General features: G+C 46.0%; 1 protein-coding gene and 1 pseudogene across 3 annotated transcripts; both read right to left on the bottom strand.

The window, feature by feature from the left end:
* Positions 1–2,460: 2,460 nt before the first annotated feature.
* Positions 2,461–7,049, bottom strand: ITPRIPL1 (ITPRIP like 1). Of its 3 annotated transcripts, XM_024999279.2 has the most exons (3): positions 6,816–7,049; positions 6,525–6,627; positions 2,461–5,681 (listed from the first exon to the last, which is right to left on the bottom strand). In XM_024999279.2, the coding sequence occupies exon 3, from the start codon at positions 5,665–5,667 to the stop codon at positions 4,024–4,026; it is 1,644 nt and encodes a 547-aa protein (XP_024855047.1). In that variant the 5' UTR covers positions 5,668–5,681; positions 6,525–6,627; positions 6,816–7,049; the 3' UTR covers positions 2,461–4,023. The 3 variants fall into 3 exon arrangements, with proteins under 3 accessions (XP_024855047.1, XP_002691182.1, XP_059747607.1); XM_002691136.6 differs by lacking the exon at positions 6,525–6,627 and having other exon boundaries at positions 6,816–6,906; XM_059891624.1 differs by lacking the exons at positions 6,525–6,627; positions 6,816–7,049 and adding an exon at positions 6,017–6,115.
* A 2,289-nt stretch (positions 7,050–9,338) lies between these two features.
* Positions 9,339–10,135, bottom strand: LOC781566 (histone H3.3 pseudogene; annotated as a pseudogene).
* Between the last annotated feature and the right edge of the window lie 13,284 nt (positions 10,136–23,419).

The raw sequence follows: 23,419 nt of genomic DNA, 5'->3' as shown, positions 1-23,419 counted from the left end.
GATCCTTTTCTTCTTCATCTTCACCCAGTTAACTCCCATCATGTTTCAGCTCACGTCCTCAGGGAGGCCTTCCCTGATACACTCAAGTGTCCTTACCGGAGGCATCAGTAGAACTTGTCACCCTTGTGGATTTTGTTTTCGTGTTTTCCTTCGGCTGCACGGTGCCATGTGCCATGCAGGATCTTAGTTCCCTGACCAGGGATGGAACCCCGTGCCCCCTGCAGTGAAGGCACGGATTCTTATTCACTGGACTTCCGGGAAGTCCCTACCTTTGTTAATTTTACATCTGCTGGGGTGACTCTTTTGTATCTGTCTCCTCCATAGACTGTCATCTCCATGAGGTCAAAGCATACCTTTGTTCACCATTGTTTTCCCAGAGCTTGGTGCTAGCCCTGGACACAGCAAGTGCTTAAATACATATTGAATGAGCAAAGTTGGAAGACAAGTTTAAATCCTGGGGTGGGCATCTTAACCTCTGGGCTACATGTTCTTCCCCATTTATAAAGCAGTGATGCTCATACCCCCCTTTCACTAGGCTTTATGAGGAATTAGATAAAAGATCCTGTGAGCACATGGACTCAGGTTACACTAGGGTCCCAGCTATCGTTCTCTATGTGCATTTGTGACAGGAAGTGGGAATGAGTGTGATTCTCTGGATTCCGTGCATGCACATCTAAGAGCAGGGGGGTTGGGAGGTTGGCAGGTGGCACTGAACCTAGAGCCTCTGAAGAACTGGCTTGGAATGTGTGGCAGGAAGGCTCCTAGCAGACCCATAAAGCTGTTCGCTGGTTATAATGCAGCCTCCTAAGCAGACTGCGTGGGGCTCCACTTGCAGGGAGGCAATGCCAACTCCACCCCCTGCATCTCTGAGCCAGGCCCGCCTGCTGCAGACAGGTCTTGCACCTCCCGTTGTGAATGCCTTCTTTGTTTGGGGGCATTAGGACTACAGCGGGTGCCAAGAGATGGATTCATCAGTGGTGTGCAAAACTCAGCTCTGCTGTCTCCAAGAGTGAAAGTCCCGGGGCCCCTCCCCCACCCCTCATGGCCAGAGCCGGGCTGGAGCCAGTTCCCCTTTCCTATTTTTCACTCCTCACCCAGATTCTGCTTCCTCAAACCGAATGCCAAACAGCCTTAGTTTAGGTGAGGAATAATAGTGTTGTCAGTTGGCTACCTGTACAAGCAATCTTTCAGCTTAAATTTGCCCAGATCTTCCAGCCTGCAGCTGGCTCATATCATAATGTACATAATGTACTTCCTGATATAAACCAAGTCACTGGGGTTCAACACGTAGCTGAAGTGGCTCTGAGCAAATGCCTTTTTCTATGTGGAATGAAATTCCTGACCTAAAGACTGAACGAAGAACCAACAATTTCTATTTTCCAGAATTCCCAGACAATAATATACCACCTTTTATCTTAAAATTAGTATAGTGCTTTTTGCTTTTCAAAACTCTGTAAACCCTACATCTTGATTTATTCCCAAGACTATGCTGGAAGGTGGTAGGATGGGTACTTTCTTTAGCCTCTGCCACTTACGAGCTATGTTACTGGGAGAAGTTGTATCCTCTTAAAAAAAAAATGTACTTGGCTGTGGCACTTGGGTTCTTCGTTGTGGCATGCACGATCTTTAGTTGTGGCACGTGAACTCTTAGGCACAGCACGTGGGATCTAGTTCCCTGACAAGGGATCGAACCTAGGCCCCCTGCATTGAAAGCATTGGGTCTTAACCACTGGACCACCAGGAAAGTCCCTGTGTATTCCTTCTGAGTCTCAGCTTCCTCCTAGGTAAGACGGGGGGTTACAGCACCCACTTCACGGGGTTATAGTGTGAGGATTAAATGAATTACCAGATGTGTCTGGGCCATTGGCAATGCTCAATGAACACTAAGTATTCCCATTATTATAACTGCTGTTGTATCCTGGGTACTAGCCAGATATTGTTTGAGAATAAAACGTAGCTTCCTAAATATCTGGAAGTTTCCCCTTTTATTGTAGAAATATTCCCAGAGCACAACAGCTCTGCTCTTCTCATTACTACTTGTTTTTCCTATACTCTTTCTTACACACTCTGCCGCACCCAAGCTTTGCTGACTATTCCCTTTGTATTCTTCTGCCCACTCGTAACTTCACATTTTCTTCCTTGTCTCCTCCTAGACTAGAAACCACCCAGTCCTAGATCCACCTTCTTTCTACCTGACAGACATAAGCCTTATGGAGTTTATATATATTGCTTGTAGACATTAAGACCTTTCAGTGTGGCTGAATATTTTGGTGTGGGCATCCTGAAAGTATATAACTTGGGTGTTCCTTAAGATTCTGAATTATTTTTTCCTGGCTACTGGCCACGCTGATGGGAAACCACAGGGCAGACTGGCTCAACATACACTGAGAAAGACCAGGAGGCCCTGGATGAAAGAAACAGGCTGATCTGCTGTGTGCTACTGCACCAGATTCCAGTTGATACAGAAAATAGTCTCCTTTATTGATTTGGAAGTAAAACATCAGCAAATTACTTTCTAAACAAAAGCGTATAGATGTTTTTGAAAACACCAGAATCCCACCAGCAGAGAACCAGCATCACTGCATCTGAACTTGAAAGCAGCACGTGGCCGATACCTACAGACAACGTCAGAACCTAGCAGCTATTGTGCAGCAGTGGGGGCCCTAAATATTGGCTGGCATCAGCATCTGGGACCCTTGTCATTTATTTCTGTGGAAGGGAGGGTGTGGATTCTATAACCAAAGCCTCTGTGGCCAGCATCTAACCCTCCCAGAGCTCCCCCCACCCAAGGTCAGGGTAAACGTGGGGCCCGGTTCTGGCAGTGCTGGCGTGCTGGCTAGGAATAGCACTGGTATTTCCAAAACAACCACACCCACAGCTAGAGTCTCACATTTCTTAATGCTCCTCCCCAGGATACCCAGGGTTTTGAAAGACGGGGAAATATACCAATCACATCTCCGGAATCATGGCTTTGTTAGAGCTGATCAGCGTCAGAGCCCCTTCCTGTCCAGCCCTGGCAATGGGCCTGGATTGCAATGACCCCACTTTGCAAACCCACAAACATAGTTCAAATAATACCTTGTCATCTTTGAAGAGAGAATACAAAGGCATTACCAGACTGAAAAGAAGCACAGCTACATGTGGTAGCTAAACCTTCTTTCCATTTAACAAATAAGTGACTCCCCTCAGAAACAGTAATTGTTCATCTCCAAGCCTCCCAAGAGACTGTCCTTAAGGGTTTTTTGATGTTTCCAGGCCCGAAGTTGGCCATCGGATGTTGGCAATGTCATTAACTTTAGAATACACATCATCTCAATTATGGGACAGGCCATTGTCGACTTAATATTTGTTTGTGAATCAATGCTAATAAGTTATTTGGGTAGCATTGGAGTTTTTTTCAGATGCATAAAACAGCTATATTATATTTCACATAACATGAAGAAAGGGCTAAATGAAGAAAATGGCAAATAAACATCTTAAAATAATGAAGGTCTGAAAACTCTGATCCTAAAATAACGAGAAGCTGCCATAACAGTATTTGGGGTAAAATGGGGTGCTACCAGCTTGGCTGTGAATTGGGCTGAGTTCAGTAAGGAAGCCAGTTTACAAGGGATGTGTGTGGAGTCATTCACACACACACAGAATAAGCTGGAATGGAGGTATTCTCTGGTTCTTTCACTTCCAGTGTTGCTACACACCCCAACTTCACAGGTCCCCTCCAGATCTCAACTCTTCAGCAGCAAGGCAATCCCATAACATCCATTTCCCTGGGCCTTCTTTGGGTCATGATGAAAGTTAAGTCAGGAGAAGAAAACTTCAAAGATCCACCCTAGATTAGCCCCTGCAGGCTGGACCCCTCCTCATAACCGCTTCATGTATACTTAAGTGTCTTAATCGATCATAACCCCCTACTGGCAAGGTGAAGGTCACATATACTGCTGATGTGTCTGAGAAATAAAACTCTTTTTGCTGCCTGAGGAATCAGAAATACCATCTCCCCCTTTTTAATGGCCTGAATACAAGTCAACGTGCCCCGGCCAGCGAGGAACAGGGCAGAGCTTTCACCTGGGCCAGAAGGTTGTGGAACTCTTCCACCGCCTGTGAATGTGCCATGGGGTTTAGCACCAGGTGTTGGAAGAGATTGACGGGCTCAGCATTCCGAAATGTCTTGGGAATCGGGATGGTCAGGGGCAGGAAGGTGTTACCGATGAGGAAGTGATGGAGAGACCTCTGCTGGAGGCCTCGGCCCAGGAACCAGAGGATGTCCTGGAGTCGCTGGGAGAGCATGTCGTGTTGCCAGTCTGTGAGGGGGAGCCGCAGTAACAGGTGCATGAGGGCTGTCTTGAAGTGGTAAGAGGTGAGGATGGGGCGGGACGCTCCCTGGGGTAAACTCTGAAGGTCCCGGAGACTCAAAATGATCTGGAGGCACTTGAGGTGACAGGTGTTCTCGGGAGCAAAACGCCCGACCAGCTTGAGGAACAGGTGCTCACAGGCTGCAAAGGACTCGGGCCAGTCCACACTGGTGACCTGTTCCTGGTCAGGGGCCTGACTCACCAGGTAGACCAAGGTGTCTTCCCGTTGCACCCCCAGGACCAGGCGGATGGAGAGGAAGCGGCCCGAGCGGTAGTCCAGCCTGAGCTTGCAGCAGGTGGTGGACAGTGGCAAGCTGAGCTTGAAGTCATACTTGTGGGCCACGAGGGCCCAGGCATTGCCCACCATGTTCCGGAACCATTGTACAGTCTTGTACACATCCAGGTGGGAGCCGGTGCAGAGCGCCGCCTTGATGGAGCTGTTAGACTTACCCACAAGGGCCGAGTGGTCCCTGTGGTGGTGCACCAGGCACAGCACGTCCCCCAGCAGCTTCTCGCGCTTGCACACGCATTCTGACTCCACCAGCACGCAGCCACAGCGGCGGCCGAGGGCCGGATCCCTCATCTCCAGCACAAACATTGTGCCCTGTGGGGGGATGATGGGCACCAGGATGTCAAACTTCTGGGTCTCATGAAGGGTTCCCCATTTCTCGAAAGCCGCCCCGATGCCCAGGCAGTCCTCCAGCTGTGGGTGAGCCTCTCGGCGGCTGAGCACCCGACAGGCCTCGATGAGGTCATCCACAAAGCTCTCCACAAACTCGCAGGTGCAGGGCAGGTCCCGGGTGACGTTCTGGACATGGTGTTTGTGGAAGGACTCCAGGGCCTCCCTGGAGGGGAAGTCAGTGAGCCAATTGTAGGAGGTGATGGGCACCACCCGGACCTCCTCCTCATCGTCGTCGCTGCTGGAATCAAAGGCTGGCTCGTGCTGCATGTTCTGTCGCAGGAGCTCAAAAATGAGAAAAATGCAAAAGAGGCCAGCATTCCACAGATTTCCTAGCATCCAGCCCAGGGGGCCCTCCTGGCCGTCCACCTGGAACGGCCACCCCCTGTCCTTCTTCCCCAGCACTAGCTGGTCACCGGAGGTGTCCCCTCTCCAGAAGTTCTCCGCCTTCTGCTTCTCCTCTGCTGCTCGCTTCCTCTCTTCAAACTCCAGCTCCAACTGGCGCATCTCCTCGCTCATCCGCTTTTCCAGCTGCCGGCTTCTGGCTAGTGTGTCCAAGTCCATCCGGTCACTGACCAGCAAGGGGTGGTGGACAACGTACATCACTGCCAAGAACAGAAGGCTTATCACAGCCATGGAGGCCCCTGCATCTGGAGAAGTAGGAGGGTGGGAGTCAGTGGTGCTCTTCAGGACGCCTCTGCTCTCCGGCGCACACTCCCCGGAGTCCCGGAACCCCAAGTCCTGGAGGCCAGCTACTCAGGAGGAACAGAAAGCTCACAGAGCTGGGGCTAGGCAGAGCAAGGGCGGTGAGCCCGGGAGGAGTCTGGGGGGGGAAAGGGGAGCAACCAGATGTGCCACCCAGTCTCAACTGCTTTCCTTCCACATGGTGTGGGTGGTGTTTAAGGTTTCCAGGATGTGGACCACAGAACTGTCTGCATTCCTGAGGAGGAGGGGGCGGGGGACCCTTGGGCCAGGGTGGCCTCACCCGACTCATCAGTCCACTGTGGGCACCAGGTGTGCCCCGCTGATCCCAGAGGCTCCCTTCCACAGGTCTGCCTGAGCAACACCTTTTCTCCTCTTGCCCCAGGTCAGCCCCAGGCCCGGCTGTAGCACCCCACTTCCTCTGTGACTTCACAATCCTCATTCGGCACACCCTGTGTCATCAGACCACTCAGCCTCTCCTCTTCCCCAGTGCCGGGTAGACCAAACCCCAGTGGGAGCCAAGGAGACACAGAGCCACCAGTCACCTCTCCAGCCCTGCCCTTGTGCTCTCTGAGATCCTTAGGGGGCTGCGGGATGCCCCATTGGTGAGCCAGGCCCAAAGGCAGGCGCAGCTACATCTCTCAGCCCAGGAAACTTCCTGAAGAACCAGAAGCCCCAGGCCTCCTAAGAGCCCACAGTGGTGGATTCCTCTGGCTCTCCACCCACCGCAGTGGCCTAAAGCTTCCTGGATCTTGAATCCACCCCACCTGTTCACAAGCTATAGGCCTTACGGAGATCATGAAGGACTACAACGTGTGGGCCCTGAAGCCAGGTGGTGGGCTCTCCTCCGTTTGGAACTTGTCCTTGCTTAGTCTCACCGCCCTCTCCAGGACCCTGTTAACATTTACAAGGTACCTGGGGTCTGGATCAAAGTCGTACACCACCACCCACACCCCTTCCCCGCCCCGGGCCGCCATTCATAACTTCCCCAAATTCCACGCCCAGAGATCTGAACTCTCATCCGTCTATTTTTTCCAAGCCAACTCACGGTTTCTCCAGGGACCCGGGGCCAGGTTACTCACAGTCGGTGTTAGCACGGATACGGTCTTAAAGAGCCCGCGCGGCCTGACGGTCCCCGCCCTCTTCCCCGCGCGGCGGGGGCGCCGGGTTCCTCGCCGAGTCCGCCCGCAGGAGTGGTCCCGCTGCCCTCTCCCGGGGAGCGCATCGTGTTCGCCCGAGTGTGTCCGATCGCCCGTGAGCCGCAGGCCTCGAGACCCCAGCGTGCCCCGGGCGGCTCCGAGGGCGCCAGCCCGACTAGGCGCTCCCGCCGTCCAGGCTCCGCCCAGCCCCGCCCAGCCCCGCCCACCCAGTGGCTGGCCGCCCAGCGACCTTGCGGCGGGAGTGGGGCCCAGGGATCCTCCTTGCCGTCGAAACCGGAGCTTTGTGTCCGCCGCCCCCGCTCCTCAGGCCCTGCGGAGGGGCTGTGGCCCCAGACTCTCTGCTGAGGGGCACTCACGTCTTGGCCGGTCAGCCTCCCTAAGGTGGCGCCAGGGGGCACTGCAGGGCCGGCTGTCAACCCCACTCAGCGGGGTTCAATGGAGAATATACTTGATGGGAATTTAGAATATGCTTACAGTAAGGATGATGGTGGCATAAGCAAGAAAGGTGGGCGGGTCTGGCATTTCCACTTGCGGCTGGCTCTGCGCAAAATGGTAGCTACCAACCTGGGTCCTTGAACTCTAATCAATAGAAATTGATGAGGCCAGATGAGAAATTTAGGCAAGGCTGTATTGGGACTTCTGCTGCAGCAGAAAAGAGAGAAAAGTAACAGGTTCCCTTACTCCTTCCATGGGGGTGGCGGCAAGCTGGTTCTTTAAATGGATGAGGGTAGGGGCAGGTCCAGGGCTCTGGGGAGAGTAGTGGCCCGGTGGTCTGCCCCATCCCCTTGGTGGCACCATGTGCAGGAATCATGCCCAGGACACTGCACTTGCTGGGGAACCTCGGAAGTGGCAGCTGGGTTGTTGGTCTTTTTGTGTCTTGCTGTTTGTAATTTGTCCCAACTGCAACATGCATGTAGTTATTTTTAGTCACTTACAGTTTCTTTGTATTCTGTTGCCAGAGGAGATGTTGATGCAAGCACTGCAGCAAGGGGTCCCAGCTCCTAGCCTGAGTCAGTACAGCACCTGAGGTTTGTTGTCAACCTCCTTAGTATGCCTCACTCGCAGCCAACACCCAGACTCGGGTGTCTTTCCACAACTCCTTTCTCTTATCAAAGTAGGTCTCATGAAAGGCCCGGACCTCACCCAAAGACTTGGCTGGAGGCCTTACTCACCACTCACTAGCCACTTGGGAATAAGTATCCTAAATCTACCAGGTAGTTCAGCTGGTGAGATGAGTGGGTGAAAGAGAACTTTACAAAGTGTCAAGACCAGATGAGCTTATGATTCGCTAAGAAATGCCAATGGAATGTGCTTTTTAGAAAGGATCTTTAGGGGCTTTCTGGGTGGTCCAGTGGTTGAGATTTTGTGCTTCCACTGCAGGGGATACAGGTTCAATACCTGGTTGGGGTTAGATCCTGTATGCTTCACAGCATGGCCAAAATTCTTTAAAAATAAAGAAAAGGATCTTTAGAGACTAAGAAGGAATCTTAGCCTTTCTGTCTTGTGTTGGCTGTCCGAGGAGAAAAGGAAGATTTCACAATCTCTCCATAATTACCAATTGAAATCCTTCTGCTGAAGGATAAATTTCACACCTCCTAGCCAGTGGTTCGGAGAAGGCAATGGCACCCCACTCCAGTACTTTTGCCTAGAAAATCCCATGGACGGAGGAGCCTGGTAGGCTGCAGTCCATGGGGTTGCGAAGAGCCGGACACAAATGAGCAACTTCACTTTCACTTTTCACTTTCACGCAGGAAAGTGAGGAAAGAGAAGGAAATGGCAACCCACTCCAGTGTTCTTGGCTGGAGAATCCCAGGGATGGGGAAGCCTGGTGGGCTGCCATCTATGGGGGTCGCACAGAGTCGGACACGACTGAAGCGACTTAGCAGCAGCAGCAGCCAGTGGTTAGGGATGCAGAATGTCCCTATGCAGAAGGGATGTCAAACAACTTGGACGGTACTTCCAAAAATACTGACTTATGGTGGAGGGGGAAAGATTCTTCTCACTGGCCATTAGTGAAGTTCCAAAGTTACTCTTTATAAACTTTCATGATGAAGAATAGACCACAGGCTCCTGCTACTAAGCATCAGTGCAATCAATCAGTGATAATGAAATTATTATTTTAAAACTGATGCCATGACAATGTCAGGGTGAAAAAAAATACATTTCAAAGTGGGCAAAACAATGGGTTTTAAAGTCATGTGTTTAAAGGTGTGTTTTCATGATCAACTAAGGGTTTTTTTTTTTATAGTTTAATGTATTTTAATAGCAAACTTACAGGAACAGCACAGAAGACAGACAATATGAAAAACATGTACTTGCACGTAGGGCAACTCAGAAAAGTATAGTGAGTGGGTGGAATCTACTGTATGATAAAAATGCTACAAACACCACTTAGTTGCAGTCAATAAGAAATTTACTTGTTTTAAAAAAATCCAAATGCTGGCATTGTCCAGAAAAATTTAACAGGTTTATTTATAATTGTTATAAAGTTGAACTGCTGAAACTTGTTCACTGAAACATTTTGACTTTCCTTAATGCTTTATGTCCCCGCATTTATATTAAAAATTCACACACAAATGAAAATGGAAAAACTGCCAATACCTGATTTCTGTCCCCTATTTTCCACTTGCAATCATATACTTAGGTACCTTGTGACCCCATGAAAAAAAAAATATCTAACGTTCAGAACTACCAATAACAGGAAGAAGATAATTTTTTTTTTTTCAAAGAATGAAATGCTTCCCATCATAGTGGATTCTTAAGCACGTTCTCCACGTATGCGGCGTGCTAGCTGGATGTCTTTTGGCATAATTGTTACACGTTTGGCATGGATAGCACACAGGTTGGTGTTTTCAAAAAGGCCAACCAGATAAGCCTCACTTGCCTCCTGCAAAGCACCAATAGCTGCACTCTGGAAGCACAGATCTGTTTTGAAGTCCTGAGCAATTTCCCGCACCAGACGCTGGAAGGGAAGTTTGCGAATCAGAAGTTCAGTGGACTTCTGATAACATCTAATTTCATGGAGTGCCACAGTACCAGGCCTGTAACGATGAGGTTTCTTCACCCCTCCAGTAGAGGGCGCACTCTTGCGAGTGGCTTTTGTAGCTGCTTGCTTCCTCGGTGCTTTACCACCGGTCGATTTTCGGGCAGTCTGCTTTGTACGAGCCATGGTATAGAGACCTCCTTACTTACCCCCCTTCTCCTTCGGCTGGAGCTCGGCGAGTAGAGGCGGCGCTGGTGTTGGAGAGCGACGGCCAGGGTTTGTTTTTAAAATGATTGTCAGGTTAGAAGACATTTGCTAATTGATGGTCTGCACAGAAATGAAGTTAGATGTTACACCAAATTAGAGACTCCAAATTAGAGACCTACTAATCCATTTAAGAGCTTCCCTGGTAGCTCAGATGGTAAAGAAGTCCCTGCCAATGCAAGACATGCATGTTTGATCCCTATTTTGGGAAGATCCCCTGGAGAAGTGAATACCAACCCACTCCAGTATTCTTGCCTGGAGAATTCCAGATTGCACATCAACAGAAAGCCCTCTAGCGGTGAACACTTCTTGGTCTGATTTCTAGTGATTTTTCTTCTTCAACATGATGAAGTTGGTCCAAACCAAGTTGTTCGGACGCCTTGTCAGTCACACTAATTGGTGACTGTACATGAATGACACAAGAATAAACTGTAGCAGCAGTCACTCATTTAAAAAATATATAGTAGCTTTCCCCAAAAATATATTTAATAAATTTATTTTCATCATTAAAAATAAATATGCAGAAAGTACCTAGATAATTTATTCGATTCTGCCTCCTAGCCCGTAAAATCTAAAACTTATTGAAAACTATTATACCGATGAGAACAGTTGCTCAAAGACTTGAAAACATTCGCAGAGAGATCAATAATTAAAAAACAAGGCAAACGATTTTGAGTGGTCTTCCCAGAATTGATGAACCTACAGGTATTATTGACACTGTTCAATTGTTGCTGTTTATTCAAGAAGCCAGAGCAGAGTTTGTAGTTACTGAAGAAGTAGACTTCATGAATATCTTCATGGACCAGCTAGAGGCAGGAATATTTCAAAGTTGAGAAAACACTAATTCAGTACAACCTGAAGTAGAATCTGCTAATATGTGTTACATCTGATGGTGGGAAAAATGTTTGTGGAACAGGAAAAGCCTTTGGTGAACAAATTTACAAAACTAGCGAACAGGTGTTTAAAGTCCATGGTTATTCATCCTATTATTCATCGACAGGTACTTTGTGGAAAATATTTGAATCCCTCATGTTTCAGTGATCAACAGTGTCAACGGTGAACTTAGTTTATTCCCATGGACTTAAAAATCATCAGTTCTGCGAATTTTCTTTAGAAATTGAAGCTGAATATACTGACTTGCCCTACCACACAGCAGTTTGCAATTTTTTCAAGATTGGAGCTGAGAGTAACATTTTCTCTCTGAAACTGTCCTCAACTACTTTGCTCAAACACTGAGTGGCTTTGGAAATTAGTTTTTGCTGCAGACTTGATATTGTTTCTTAGTGAGGTCAACCTAAAATTACAAGGCAAAATGGCATATGTGAAATTTATTCTGTGATAAAGTCATTTCAACAAACTGAATCACAAGTAATAGCAAGCTGCTCAATACACTTCCCATGCTGTCAAAAGATGAAACAAGAAGCAGGATGTCCATTCCCACATAAATCTGCAGTAGATATATTTTCTGAATTATTTCTGAACTGCAGTTCCAGCAGTTTGCCAGATACTGGTGCAACTGGAAAGAACAGTTCCATATTTCAAAATCCATTTAACTTTGTTTTTAACTTTTAATTGAGGATCTTCCAGGTAATCTCTAATGAATGATTAATCTGCAGTATAATGACATACTAAAAGTCAAATATTGAGATAAATCTAATTATATAAGAATGCTGCTGCTGCTAAGTCTCTTCAGTCGTGTTCGACTCTGTGTGACCCCATGGACAGCAGCCCACCAGGCTCCTGTGTCCATGGAATTCTCTAGGCAAGAATACTGGAGTGGGTTGCCATTTCCTTCTCCATATAAGAATAAATATGCTCAATTAAAATCATAAGTTGTGGATTAATATCAATTAACAATCTTTATCTGTATTGAAAAATATTTTCAAAGAATCACTATGTACTACACAGGGAATATAGCTAATATTTTACAATAACTGTAAATGAAATGTTACCTTTAGAACTGTGAATCACTGTGTCATACACCTGAAGCATATAATACTGTACATCAACCACACCTCAACAGAAAAAGAAGCAATATGTAATATTTCATTACAGATCAGCACTTACAGATGAAATTTGCAATCAATTTGGATGATCAGATCAGATCAGTCGCTCAGTCATGTCCAACTCTTTGCAACCCCATGAATCGCAGCACGCCAGGCCTCCCTGTCCATCACCAACTCCCGGACTTCACTGAGACTCACGTCCATCGAGTCAGTGATGCCATCTAGCCATCTCATCTTCTGTTGTCCCCTTCTCCTCTTGCCCCCAATCCCTCCCAGCATCAGAGTCTTTTCCAATGAGTCAACTCTTCGCATCAGGTGGCCAAATTTGGATGATAGGGAACACTAACTTTGAGCCCCAGCTCATTGACATGTTTTTTTTTTTTTAATTCCATTCTTCCATTCAGTTCAGTCGCTCAGTTGTGTCTGACTCTTTGCGACCCCATGGACTGCAGCACACCAGGCTTCCCTGTCCATCACCAACTCCTGGAGCTTGCTCAAACTCATGTCCATTGAGTCAGTGATGCTATCTAACTATTTCATCCTCTGTCATCCCCTTCAATCTTTCCCAGCATCAGGGTCTTTTCAAATGAGTCAGTTCTTCGCATCAGATGGCCAAAGTATTGGAGCTTCAACTTCGGCATCAGTCCTTCCAATGAATATTCAGGACTGATTTCCTTTAGGATGGACTGGTTGGATCTCCTTCCAGTCCAAGGGATTCTCAAGAGTCTTCAACACCACAGTTCAAAAGCATCAGTTCTTCGGCGCTTAGCCTTCTTCACAGTCCAACTCTCAGATCCATACATGACTACTGGAAAAACCATAGCTTTAACTAGACGGACCTTTGTTGGCAAAGTAATGTCTCTGCTTTTTAATATGCTGTCTAGGTTGGCTTTTCTTCCAAGGAGCAAGCATCTTTTAATTTCATGGCTGCAGTCACCATCTGCAGTGATTTTGGAATCCAAGAAAATCAAGTCTGTCACTGTTTCCATTGTTTCCCCATCTATTTGCCATGAAGTGATGGAACTGGATGCCATGATCTTAGTTTTTTAAATGTTGAGTTTTAAGCCAGCCTTTTCACTTTCCTCTTTCACTTTCATCAAGAGGCTCTTTAGTTCCTCTTTACTTTCTGCCATAAGGGTGATGTCATCTGCATATCTAAGGTTATTGATATTTCTCCTGGGAATCTTGATACCACCTTATGCTTCATCCAGCTCAGCATTTTGCATGATGTACTCTGCATACAAGTTAAATAAGCAGGGTGACAATATACACCCTTGACATACTGCTTTCCTGATTTGGAACCAGTGTGTTGTTCCATATCCAGTTCTAACTGTTGCTTCTTAACCTGTATACAGGTTTCTCAGGAAGCAGATAAGGTGGTCTGGAATTCCCATCTCTTGAAGAATTTTCCACAGTTTGTTGTGATCCACACAGTCAAAGGCTTTGGTGTAATCAATACAGCAGAAGTAGAGTTTTTCTGGAACTGTCTTGCTTTTTCTGTGGTCCAACAGATGTTGGCAATTTGATCTCCGATTCCTCTGCCTTTTTCTAAATCCAGCTTGAACATCTGGAAGTTCACAGTTCATGTACTGTTGAGTCCTCTCTTAGAGAATTTTAAGCTAGCATGTGAGATGAGTGCAATTGAGTGGTAATTTGAACATTCTTTGGCATTGCCCTTCTTTGGGATTGGAATGAAAACTGACTTTCCAGTCCTGTGGTCACTGCTAAGTTTTTTAAATTTGCTGGCATATTGAGTGCAGCACTTTCACAGCATCATCTTTTAGGATTTGAAATAGCTCAACTGGAATTCCATCACCTCCATTAGCTTTGTTTGTAGTTATGCTTCCTAAGGCCCGCTTGACTTCCCATTCCAGGATGTCTGGCTCTAGGTGAGTGATCACACCATCGTGGTTATGAGTCGTGAAGATCTTTTTTGTATAGTTCTTCTGTGTATTGTTGCCACCTCTTCTTAATATCTTGTGCTTCTGTTAGGTCCATACCATTCATGTTCTTTATTGTGCCCATCTTTGCATGAAATGTTCCCTTGATATCTCTAATTTTCTTGAAGAGATCTCTAGTCTTTCCCGTTCTATTGTTTTCCTCTATTTCTTTGCACTGATCACTGAAGAAGGCTTTCTTATCTCTCCTTGCTATTCTTTGGAACTCTGCATTCAAATGGGTATATCTTTCCTTTTCTCATTTGCCTTTAGCTTCTCTTCTTTTCTCAGCTATTTGTAAGGCCTCCTTGGACAACCATTTTGCCTTTTTGCATTTCTTTTTCTTGGGGATGGTCTTGATCAGTGCTTCCTGTACAATGTTACGAACCTCCGTCCATAGTTCTTCAGGTACGCTATCAGATCTAACCCCTTGAATCTATTTGTCACTTCCACTGTATAATCATGGAATAATTCTTCCATTAGTAGACCCATATTACCAAAAAAATTGCACTTGATTATTTTTATATGAACTTTGTAGAAAATTACGTGGAAAATTATTTTCTCTGATTATGTAAGCACTTACATAATATTCTCCATTTTGCCTCCTGGCTAGCAACTCTAAAACATTTACCATCTGGTCATTTACAGAAAAAGTTAACTCACTTTTGCTTTTAAGCATCAAAATATACGCATTTCCCTAGAAAATTTTCAAGTTTGTATCTTTTTGTAAAAATGGTACATGCTCATTGTAAAAATATATGGGAGGAACAGAATAAAGAAGCTACCGTCACACCCCCTGACCCAGAGACAAGTGTTAGAGATTTGGGGAGTAACTTCTAGAAGTGATTTTTGCTAATATTTCCAAAAATGTATCTTTTGGAACACCAGTTGCTCAAGATGACCCTCAAAAAAGAATGTGTATGATGTTTCTGGATAATATTTTAACAACTCATAAGGGCAAACCATGGTAATTTTGAAAAGCTTAGAAAATATAGAAAAGTTTTAAAAAATCAGTTGTTTTTTTTTTTAAAATAAGTCCTGAAACTGGTATCAGGGTTCCCAGCAGGATTTGATGGCATCCTCATGCTGAGTAATTGAGAAGAATTTAATAAAGGAAAAAAAGGGTGGGGATTTGGGGAAAGCTGCAAGGGATAACGGGGTTCCCAGGTGGCGCTAGTGGTAAAGAACCTGCCTGCCAATACAGGAAACCTAGGAGACTTGGATTCAATGCCTGGGTCGGGAAGATCCCCTGGAGGAGGGCATGGCAACACACTCAAGTATTCTTACCTGGAGAATCCCATGAACAGAAGAGCCTGGCAGGCTACAGTTCATAGGTTCGAACCCAGTCATGCACGATTAAAGTGAATTAGCATGCATGCATGCAAGGGATGGCTATTGTTCCTGAAGCCAGCCCAGCTCTGGGTACGGGTTAGGAGGGTGGGGTGATCTGTTACTAGAACTTGAGAAGAGTAGTTATTTGGAGAAAATCTGATTTTTAAAAAAATGTGGCCTTCAGTTGAGAGGATGAAACTGTGCCTCTGGGACCCCACAGGAAAAGAGCTGAGTTCTCTCAAGACTGATTTCTGACTGGCCAAAACTAGTTGGAAGCCAGTGGACAAGGGAGTCTCTGATTTAATCCTTCAGGGCCAGTTCCCCAGGGCACAGAGCAGGGAGAGAAAGGTGAGAGAGGGTGGGCAGGGGCAGACAGAGAAGATGCACGTCACTGCCAAAGGTACCCAAGTTCGTCCCAAACAAGTGCCAGTCTGTGAATTCGCACTGCAACCAGCCACCTCATACAGGCAGATGAAACCACACCCTACACCCTGTAGCTTAAGGTAGAAACAAGATAGAAACAAAATGATGCACCAAGAGCACCAAGCTTATTTTGCAGAGTACCAGCTTCCCAGGTGGCACTAATGGTAAAGAACCCACCTGCCAACTCAGGTAGATGTAAGAGACCTGGGTTTGATACCTGGGTTGGGAAGATCCCCTGGAGAAGGGCATGGCCACCCACTCCAGTATCCTTGCCTAGAGAATCCCATGGACAGAGCTGCCTGGTGGGCTACGGTCCGTAGGGTCACAAAGAGTTGGACACGACTGAAGTGACTTGGCACACAGAGAAAGCTAAGTAAACAACTTGCTGACAGCTCCTCCTGACTGAGCATCGTGCAGATGAGTTGAGGGACTAGAGTGACTGATGGTGAACTTTGGCTGCCACAGGCCAAAAATCCACCATGTGTTACATAGGAACTGCTCCCCGCAAGCTGCACATGCAATCCGTGAAGAGGCTTCAAGGACCTGCACAGAGAACTTTTTTTAAAAGATTTTTTAAAATATGGACCATTTAAAAAGTCTGTATTGAATTTATTACCTTATTGTTTCTGTTTTTTATGTTTTGGCTTTTCAGCTATGAGGCATGTGGGATCTGAGCTCCCCGACCAGGGATCCAACTGTACCCCCTGCATTGGAAGGTGAAGTCTTAACCATTGGACCACCAGGGATGTCCCCATAGAGAACTCTTGCAGTTTACATAGTAAGGTAAACCTACTTTCCACCAATCATTTGCCAGGCCCTCCCTTTATAAGTCGCCACTTTCAGAATAGACATCCCAGTCACAAGCCACGGGAGAGAAAGATCTGAACTTTGCCTCCTGTCTCCCTGCTTGCTGTTGTTCAGTCACTAAGAATGTTCAACACTTGGGACCCCATGGACTACAGAATGCCGTGCTTCCCTGTCCTTCACTATCTCCCAGAGTTAGCTGAAACTTATGTCCATTGAGTTGATGATGCTATCTAACCATCTTATCTTCTGTCACCCTCTTCTTTTGCTTTCAATATTTCCCAGCATTAGGGGCTTTCCCAGTGAGTCGGCTCTTCCCATCAGGTGTCCAAAGTATTAGAGCTTCAGCTTCAGCATCAGTCCTTCCAATGAATACTCAAGGTTGATTTCCTTTAGGATGGACTGGTTTCACTCCCTGCTTGGCTGCCCTGCAATAAAGCCTTTTTCTTTCAGCAAAAAACAAAATTGCCCAAAATGGTATTTGGGCTTTTGTGTGCAGTGAGCAACAAGCCCACTTGCTGTGTTACACAAACACGTTTGAATCCATGATTTTTTTTTTGCTGTGCTATGCGGTATGTGGGATTTTAGTTCCCTGACCAGGAATTGAACCCACAGCCCCTAGATCAGAAACACAAAGACTTAACTACTGGACCACCGAGGAAGTCCCTGAATCCATATGTTTAAGACCAGATTTGGGTTCACTGTCCTGCTGCTGCCGCCTAGTCACTTCAGTCATGTCCTGTGGTCTGCAGACTGCCAGGGTCCTCTGCCCATAGGATTCTCTAGGCAAGAATACTAGAGTGGGTTGCCATGCATGCCTCCAGGGGATCTTCCTGACCCACGGATCGAACCTGGGTCTTGTACATTGCAGGCAGATTCTTTACCGTTGAGCCACCAGGGAAGCCCACTGTGCTGCTGTTCTTCACTAAAAAGAGTCAGAATTCTTTGGAGGGTGACAGCACAATTTGTCAGGATATCCAAAAAGGTGTGGCAAGCCTAGGACATCTTGCTGATCTTTAAAGTGAGGGAGCCATCAGTAGACGGTCTCAGATGACCTTAGAGAAAGTGCCCAGAGGCCACACAAAGACTCCCACAGCTAGAGGAAACGGCAGATTATGCATGAAAAGATAACTATGATCATTGGGATAAGCTCAGCCACAGATCTGTGAAGATTTTTTAAAATGATAAAGTTTTTGTAAAAGGGTCTTGTCATGAACCCATGTATCTGAAATATGTTTACCAAAATTGCTGCTAAGTTGCTTCAGTTGTGTCTGACTCTGTGTGACCCCATAGACGACATCCCACCAGCCTCCCCTGTCCCTGAGATTCTCCAGGCAAGAACACTGGAGTGGGTTGCCATTTCCTCCTCCAATGCATGAAAGTGAAAAGTGAAAGTGAAGCCGCTCAGTCGTGTCCAACTCTTAGCGACCCCTGGACCGCAGCCTACCAAGCTCCTCTGTCCATGGGATTTTCCAGGCAAGAGTACTGGAGTGGGGTGCCATTGTCTTCTCCAAATTCACTACACAAATCTTATGCTTTGATCATCACACAATACACCTATTAAAAAGATAGAAATATACTGTATATATAAAAAGTATAATGTAAATCTATATTAACATGGAAAATAAATCATAAAATATTAAATGGGGTGGTGTGTCTTGGTTGGATGGTGCTCAAAATGAATTTTATAGATGGGAAAACAGTGGAAACAGAGACAGACTTTATTTTGGGGGGCTCCAAAATTACTGCAGATGGTGAATGCAGCCATGAAATTAAAAGACACTTGCTCCTTGGAAGAAAAGTTATGACCAACATAGACAACAGAGAGACATTACTTTACTGACAAAAGTCCGTCTAGTCAAAGCTATGGTTTTCCCAGTAGTCGTGTATGGATGTGATAGTTGGACTATAAAGAAAGCTGAGCACCAAAGAATTGATGCTTTTGAACTGTGGTGTTGGAGAAGACTCTTGAGAGTCCCTTGGACTGCAAGGAGTTCCAACCAGTCCATCCTAAAGGAGATTAGTCCTGGATGTTCATTGGAAGGACTGATGCTGAAGCTGAAACTCCAATACTTTGGCCACCTCATGGGAAGAACTGACTCATTGGAAAAGACCCTGATGCTGGGAAAGACTGAAGGCGGGAGCAGAAGGGGACGACAGAGGATGAGATGACTGGATGGCATCACCCACTGGATGGACTTGAGTTTGAGTAAACTCTGGGAGTTGGTGATGGACAGGGAGGCCTGGTGTGCTGCAGTCCATGGGGTCACAAAGAGTCGGACACGACTGAGGGACTGAACTGAACTGAAAGAAACAGGTGCTCCCACGCTGGCCTGTGTAACTCTGGGCTTTGTCCACTTGGTTCCAGAGACTCAGGAAGGGGCTTCCTCCTCCAGATCAGTGTTGGGGGCTCCATGAGCACTCTCCCTTCAGCCCTTCACCACCAACTGTGCCCCCAGTGGCTCCTGCACCCTCCCAGGAACCATCCCCCCACCTCTACACTCTCTCAGCGGAGTCTGCTTATCAGGACACTGAGGTCACCTCGGGAGAGTATAGGGGTGCACAGTGACTGGGGTGCGTGGTTGAGAGAAGCTTGCAGCCCCACCCCCCATCCTCCCCGCCCCAGGGTGTAGAGCCTGTAAATGAATGTCTGAGACAGTACTTCCCAGAGTTGCACATATGAGCAGAGCACTGTTGCAAGGGGAACATTGGCACTTTCCTGGAATTCTGGCCCACCCCAGCCCCACCCCACCCATCACCCCCAGCCCAGTATTCTTGCCTGGAGAATTCCGTGGACAGAGGTGCCTGGCGGGCTATAGTCTAAAGGGTCTCAAGAAGTCAGATAAGACTGAGTGCCTAACACTTTGCATGATCCATCCTTCCCCCATGGACGCAGATTGGTGTGGCAGGAGAAAGAGAACAGTACCAAGACTCAGAGCCCTGTCTTGCTGCCTATTGTCTGAGGCCTGAAAAGTTCTGACCCTCCCAGAGCCCCAGCTTCCTCATGTGATAAACACGATGATAAAACTCCTTTTCTCTTAAGGTTAGTGTGAGTGAAGGAGGAAACAGAACAGGCTGTATCTGGAAAGCAGGACTCCGTCTTGGGCCGGACTGTGGACTTTGAGCTCTATGCCCAGTAACTGTGGAAACGACAAACCAACTGGAAAACCAGGCCCCTGCAAGGAAGGGCCCCAGGGCTCTCTATTGCCTCAAAGAATACCCTACTTATCTGTGTAACCAAATAGAATCATACATTCTATTATGCTTATTGGGGTATGACCACAAGCCTATTGTCCACTGTTAACTACCTAAGCTTAAGGCATATGAATCACGGGTTAACTTTGATTGTATCTTTCTTTTTCCTTTGGTCAGACTAGTTTAAGGGAATTTGGGGAGGTGGGTTTGGCCACATACACTTAGGGTATATAAGGTTTTCACAAAAACTGGTCGGGGTCCTTGGCTAAGAGGAGACTCTGCTTTGGGCCCGCCGGTGTAATAAACTGCACTCCACTATCTGCATTGTCCTTCTGAGTGAGTTCGTTTCCCAGAACGCGTGGCTACAACATGAGGATTAAATAACCCCATATATTTAGAGCGCCTTGCTCAGGGAGTAGCCACCCACCCTCCTGGGTGTTGGTATCTGTCATCCATATTCACATTACAAAATACGGTACTTACAACAGAAATCTGCACCTTGCTTAGTCGTGTGTGTGTGTGTGCGTGTGTGTGTGTGTGTGTGTGTCACTGTCAGACCGTCAGACCCTGTGACTCCATGGATGGCAGCCCGCCAGGCTCCTCTGTCCGTGGAATTTTCCAGGCAATAATACTTGAGTGGGTTGCTATTTCCTTCTCCAAGGGATCTTCCTGACCCAAGGATCAGACCTGAGTCTCTTGCGTCTCCTGCATTGGCAGGTGGATACCTAGAGAAGCCCCACTAAGTTTCGGTATCACTAATGAAATTCTGGGACTCTTAAGGGCAAAGACTAAAATTAAACTTAATTCTATGCTGGTTTTACAACAGCTGTGTCTTGGAATGAATGAATGGAATAAAAGATTGACACATTCATTCATTATCCCGAGTGTTCCAGCTACGAAGAATAGGAGACTGTTTGGATAGGTATCTTTTTGTTTTTATAGGCTCTTTGGAAGTTGGGGATAATTTACAGGAAACATGCCTAAGATCCACACAGAATCCTGACCAGGATGATGTAGAAATTGAGTCGATGGCCAAGAATTAGATAAGCAAATAAACATTTATTTTTTAATTTATTTACTTGTTTATTTGGCTGCACTGGATCTTAGGTATGGCTTGTGGGGCATAGTTCCCTGACCAGGGATGAACCCAGGCCTCCTGCATTGGGAGCAAGGAGTCTTAATCACTGAATACCAGGGAGGTGTAAATATTTAAGATCCAATAAACATTTGGATCTTAAATAAAATACCAGGTTTGGGCATCAAGGAAGCTAAGGCAAAATAATCATGATACAGTAAAAACCATTTTTTCTCAACCAGAAATTTCAAAAAAATCAATTTTTCAACAACTGCAAGGTTTTCATTGAACTAACTTCTTGTTATAACAAGCTGGAAGAGCTAGCTTGCTCTGGTGACAAACAGTTTTCAAAGTTTGCTGTGCAGTCAAAGCCTGTGTGGACAGAGCTGTACGCTGCTGATGCTGCTGAACGTGGAGGGAAAGTAAAAATTCGCTGCCTTGTTTCCAGTCAGCCCGGAATGCCCTGTAAAGGAGGAGAATCATGAATAGCAGAGCTGCTACTTGTGCATAGAATGCAGCTCCTGCTTCATCAGTCTGAATGGCATCTCATCGCACATTGAACAGCAGGCTCTTTCCTCTCAGATGTAGCGCTCGTACTGCTAGGAGGACAGCAAATAGATGCTGATGATTAAATGGAGATTTCAGAAATATAAGCAGACTCTACTGATTTCAAGATGCTGAGCACACCTATTGAAATCCTACGCATAATTTCAAGAAGAGCAAACTCAGAAACCATGGTGAATGAGTCACTTCCTGCCTCTCGCCCACCCGTGTTCACATGTCAACTCATAGACGTAGTTCTTATGTGACACCGGATGTCTGCTTGTTCTTTGGTTGAAATAGTCAAATAAGTGAACCCTGGGGAGACACAGTGTGATGCAGAACGTGCCCATGCTTTAGCCTGTCGGTATTCAAGGGTTTGGCTGTGAGTGTGAAGAGAGCTCAGCTGAGGGGGTGTCATGACTCAGAAAAGAGTAGTGTTAGGCCATGTTGAGAATATTTTATTTTTTTAACACATTAAGAATAACTTTTATTTAAAAACAGAAATATTTATATGTATATATATATATATGTTGCAGCCCTTAAGGAAAAATAACAAAGTCCCTTTATTTGAAATTCAGTGTAAACAGGTATACAATTTTAAACTATAAATCCATAGTTTTTTTCTTTCTTGTTTAAGTGATGTAAAAACTTTTGTTCTGTTCAAAGGCATCTGTGTCTTGGAATTACAGTGACTTCTCAGTAATTTCTTCACTAGTCTGTTTGTTGTTTAGTTCCTAAGTTGTATCTGACTCTTTCTCGACTTCATGGACTGCAGCCTGCCAGGCTCCTCTGTCTGTGGGTTTTCCCAGGCAAGAATACTGGAGTGGGTTGCCATTTCCTTTTCCAGGAAATATTTTAAAATACTTTTTAAAGTTTTAGGTATACAAGCAAGAGATGTAATATACGTTCATTGAAGAAATCTTAGAAAATGTTGTTCAGTTGCTCAGTCATTTCTGATTCTTATTCAGTGACACTGATTCTGATTCAGTAACCCCATGGACTGCAGCACGCCAGACCTCCCTGTCCCTCACTCTGCCCTGGAGTTTGCCCAAGTTCATGTCCGTTGCATCAGTGATGCCATCCAGCCATCTCATCCTCTGATGCCCTCTTCTCCTGCCCTCCATCTTTCCCAGTATTAGGGTCTTTTCCAGTGAATTCGCATCAGGTGACCAAAATATTGGCGCTTCAGCTTCAGCATCAGTCCCTCCAATGATTATTCAGGGCTTAGAAAATACAGGTAAGCAAAAGGAAGAAAACAAAAGTCACCCACAACCCTACTACCCAAGAGAACTGCTGCCAGCATCTTGAAGTTGACGTAGGTCTGGAAGATGTTCACACAGAGGCTGATGTGTGGTTAACAGTGGGGACTGCGGGGCCCAAGCCCTACTCCTCAGTAATGAGGCATTGATTAAGCTGTTTGGCTACTTTACCTCCCAGTTTCCTTATCTGTAAAATGGAGAAAATGATACTACCTTGCTCAAAGTGTTGATATGGGTAGGTGAGTTCATATTTCTAAAGCACTTAGAACAAGTACTGGCACATGCCAGCCATATGGTAAAACAACATGCATATTACATAATTTTCTTTTTCTCTTCTATGTTTAAAACTGAAATAACAGGCAAAACTAACCTAAGGTAGAAAAAAAGTCAAAGCAGGGATTCCCCCTGGGGACAGACATTGATTAAGAAGGGTATGAGGGAAATTTCTGGTGTGATGAATAATGTTTACACCTGGGGAGGCATTTGACTTGACACAGATATATGAGTTTGTCTAAACTCTGAAAATTTTACACTTTTAAGGTTTATGTATTTCATTATATGTAAATTTTATTTTAGATGAATAAGCACTGGAAGCAAATATTGAAATATTGTTAATGATGTTCATGCTAAAGTATTTAGGGGAGAGTATACTGGTGTGGAGACTCTGATGCTGGGAGGGATTGGGGGCAGGAGGAGAAGGGGATG

The sequence above is a fragment of the Bos taurus genome, chromosome 11 (genome assembly GCF_002263795.3).
Source record: "Bos taurus isolate L1 Dominette 01449 registration number 42190680 breed Hereford chromosome 11, ARS-UCD2.0, whole genome shotgun sequence".
Taxonomy (NCBI): domain Eukaryota; kingdom Metazoa; phylum Chordata; class Mammalia; order Artiodactyla; family Bovidae; genus Bos; species Bos taurus.
Note: the sequence above shows the minus strand (reverse complement) of the source record. Positions and strands in the feature narration are given on the sequence as shown.

Bases quoted from the DNA above. Each gene is read 5' to 3' on its own strand.
- ITPRIPL1 (XM_024999279.2), bottom strand. From the start codon at position 5,667: ATGGCTGTGATAAGCCTTCTGTTCTTGGCAGTGATGTACGTTGTCCAC.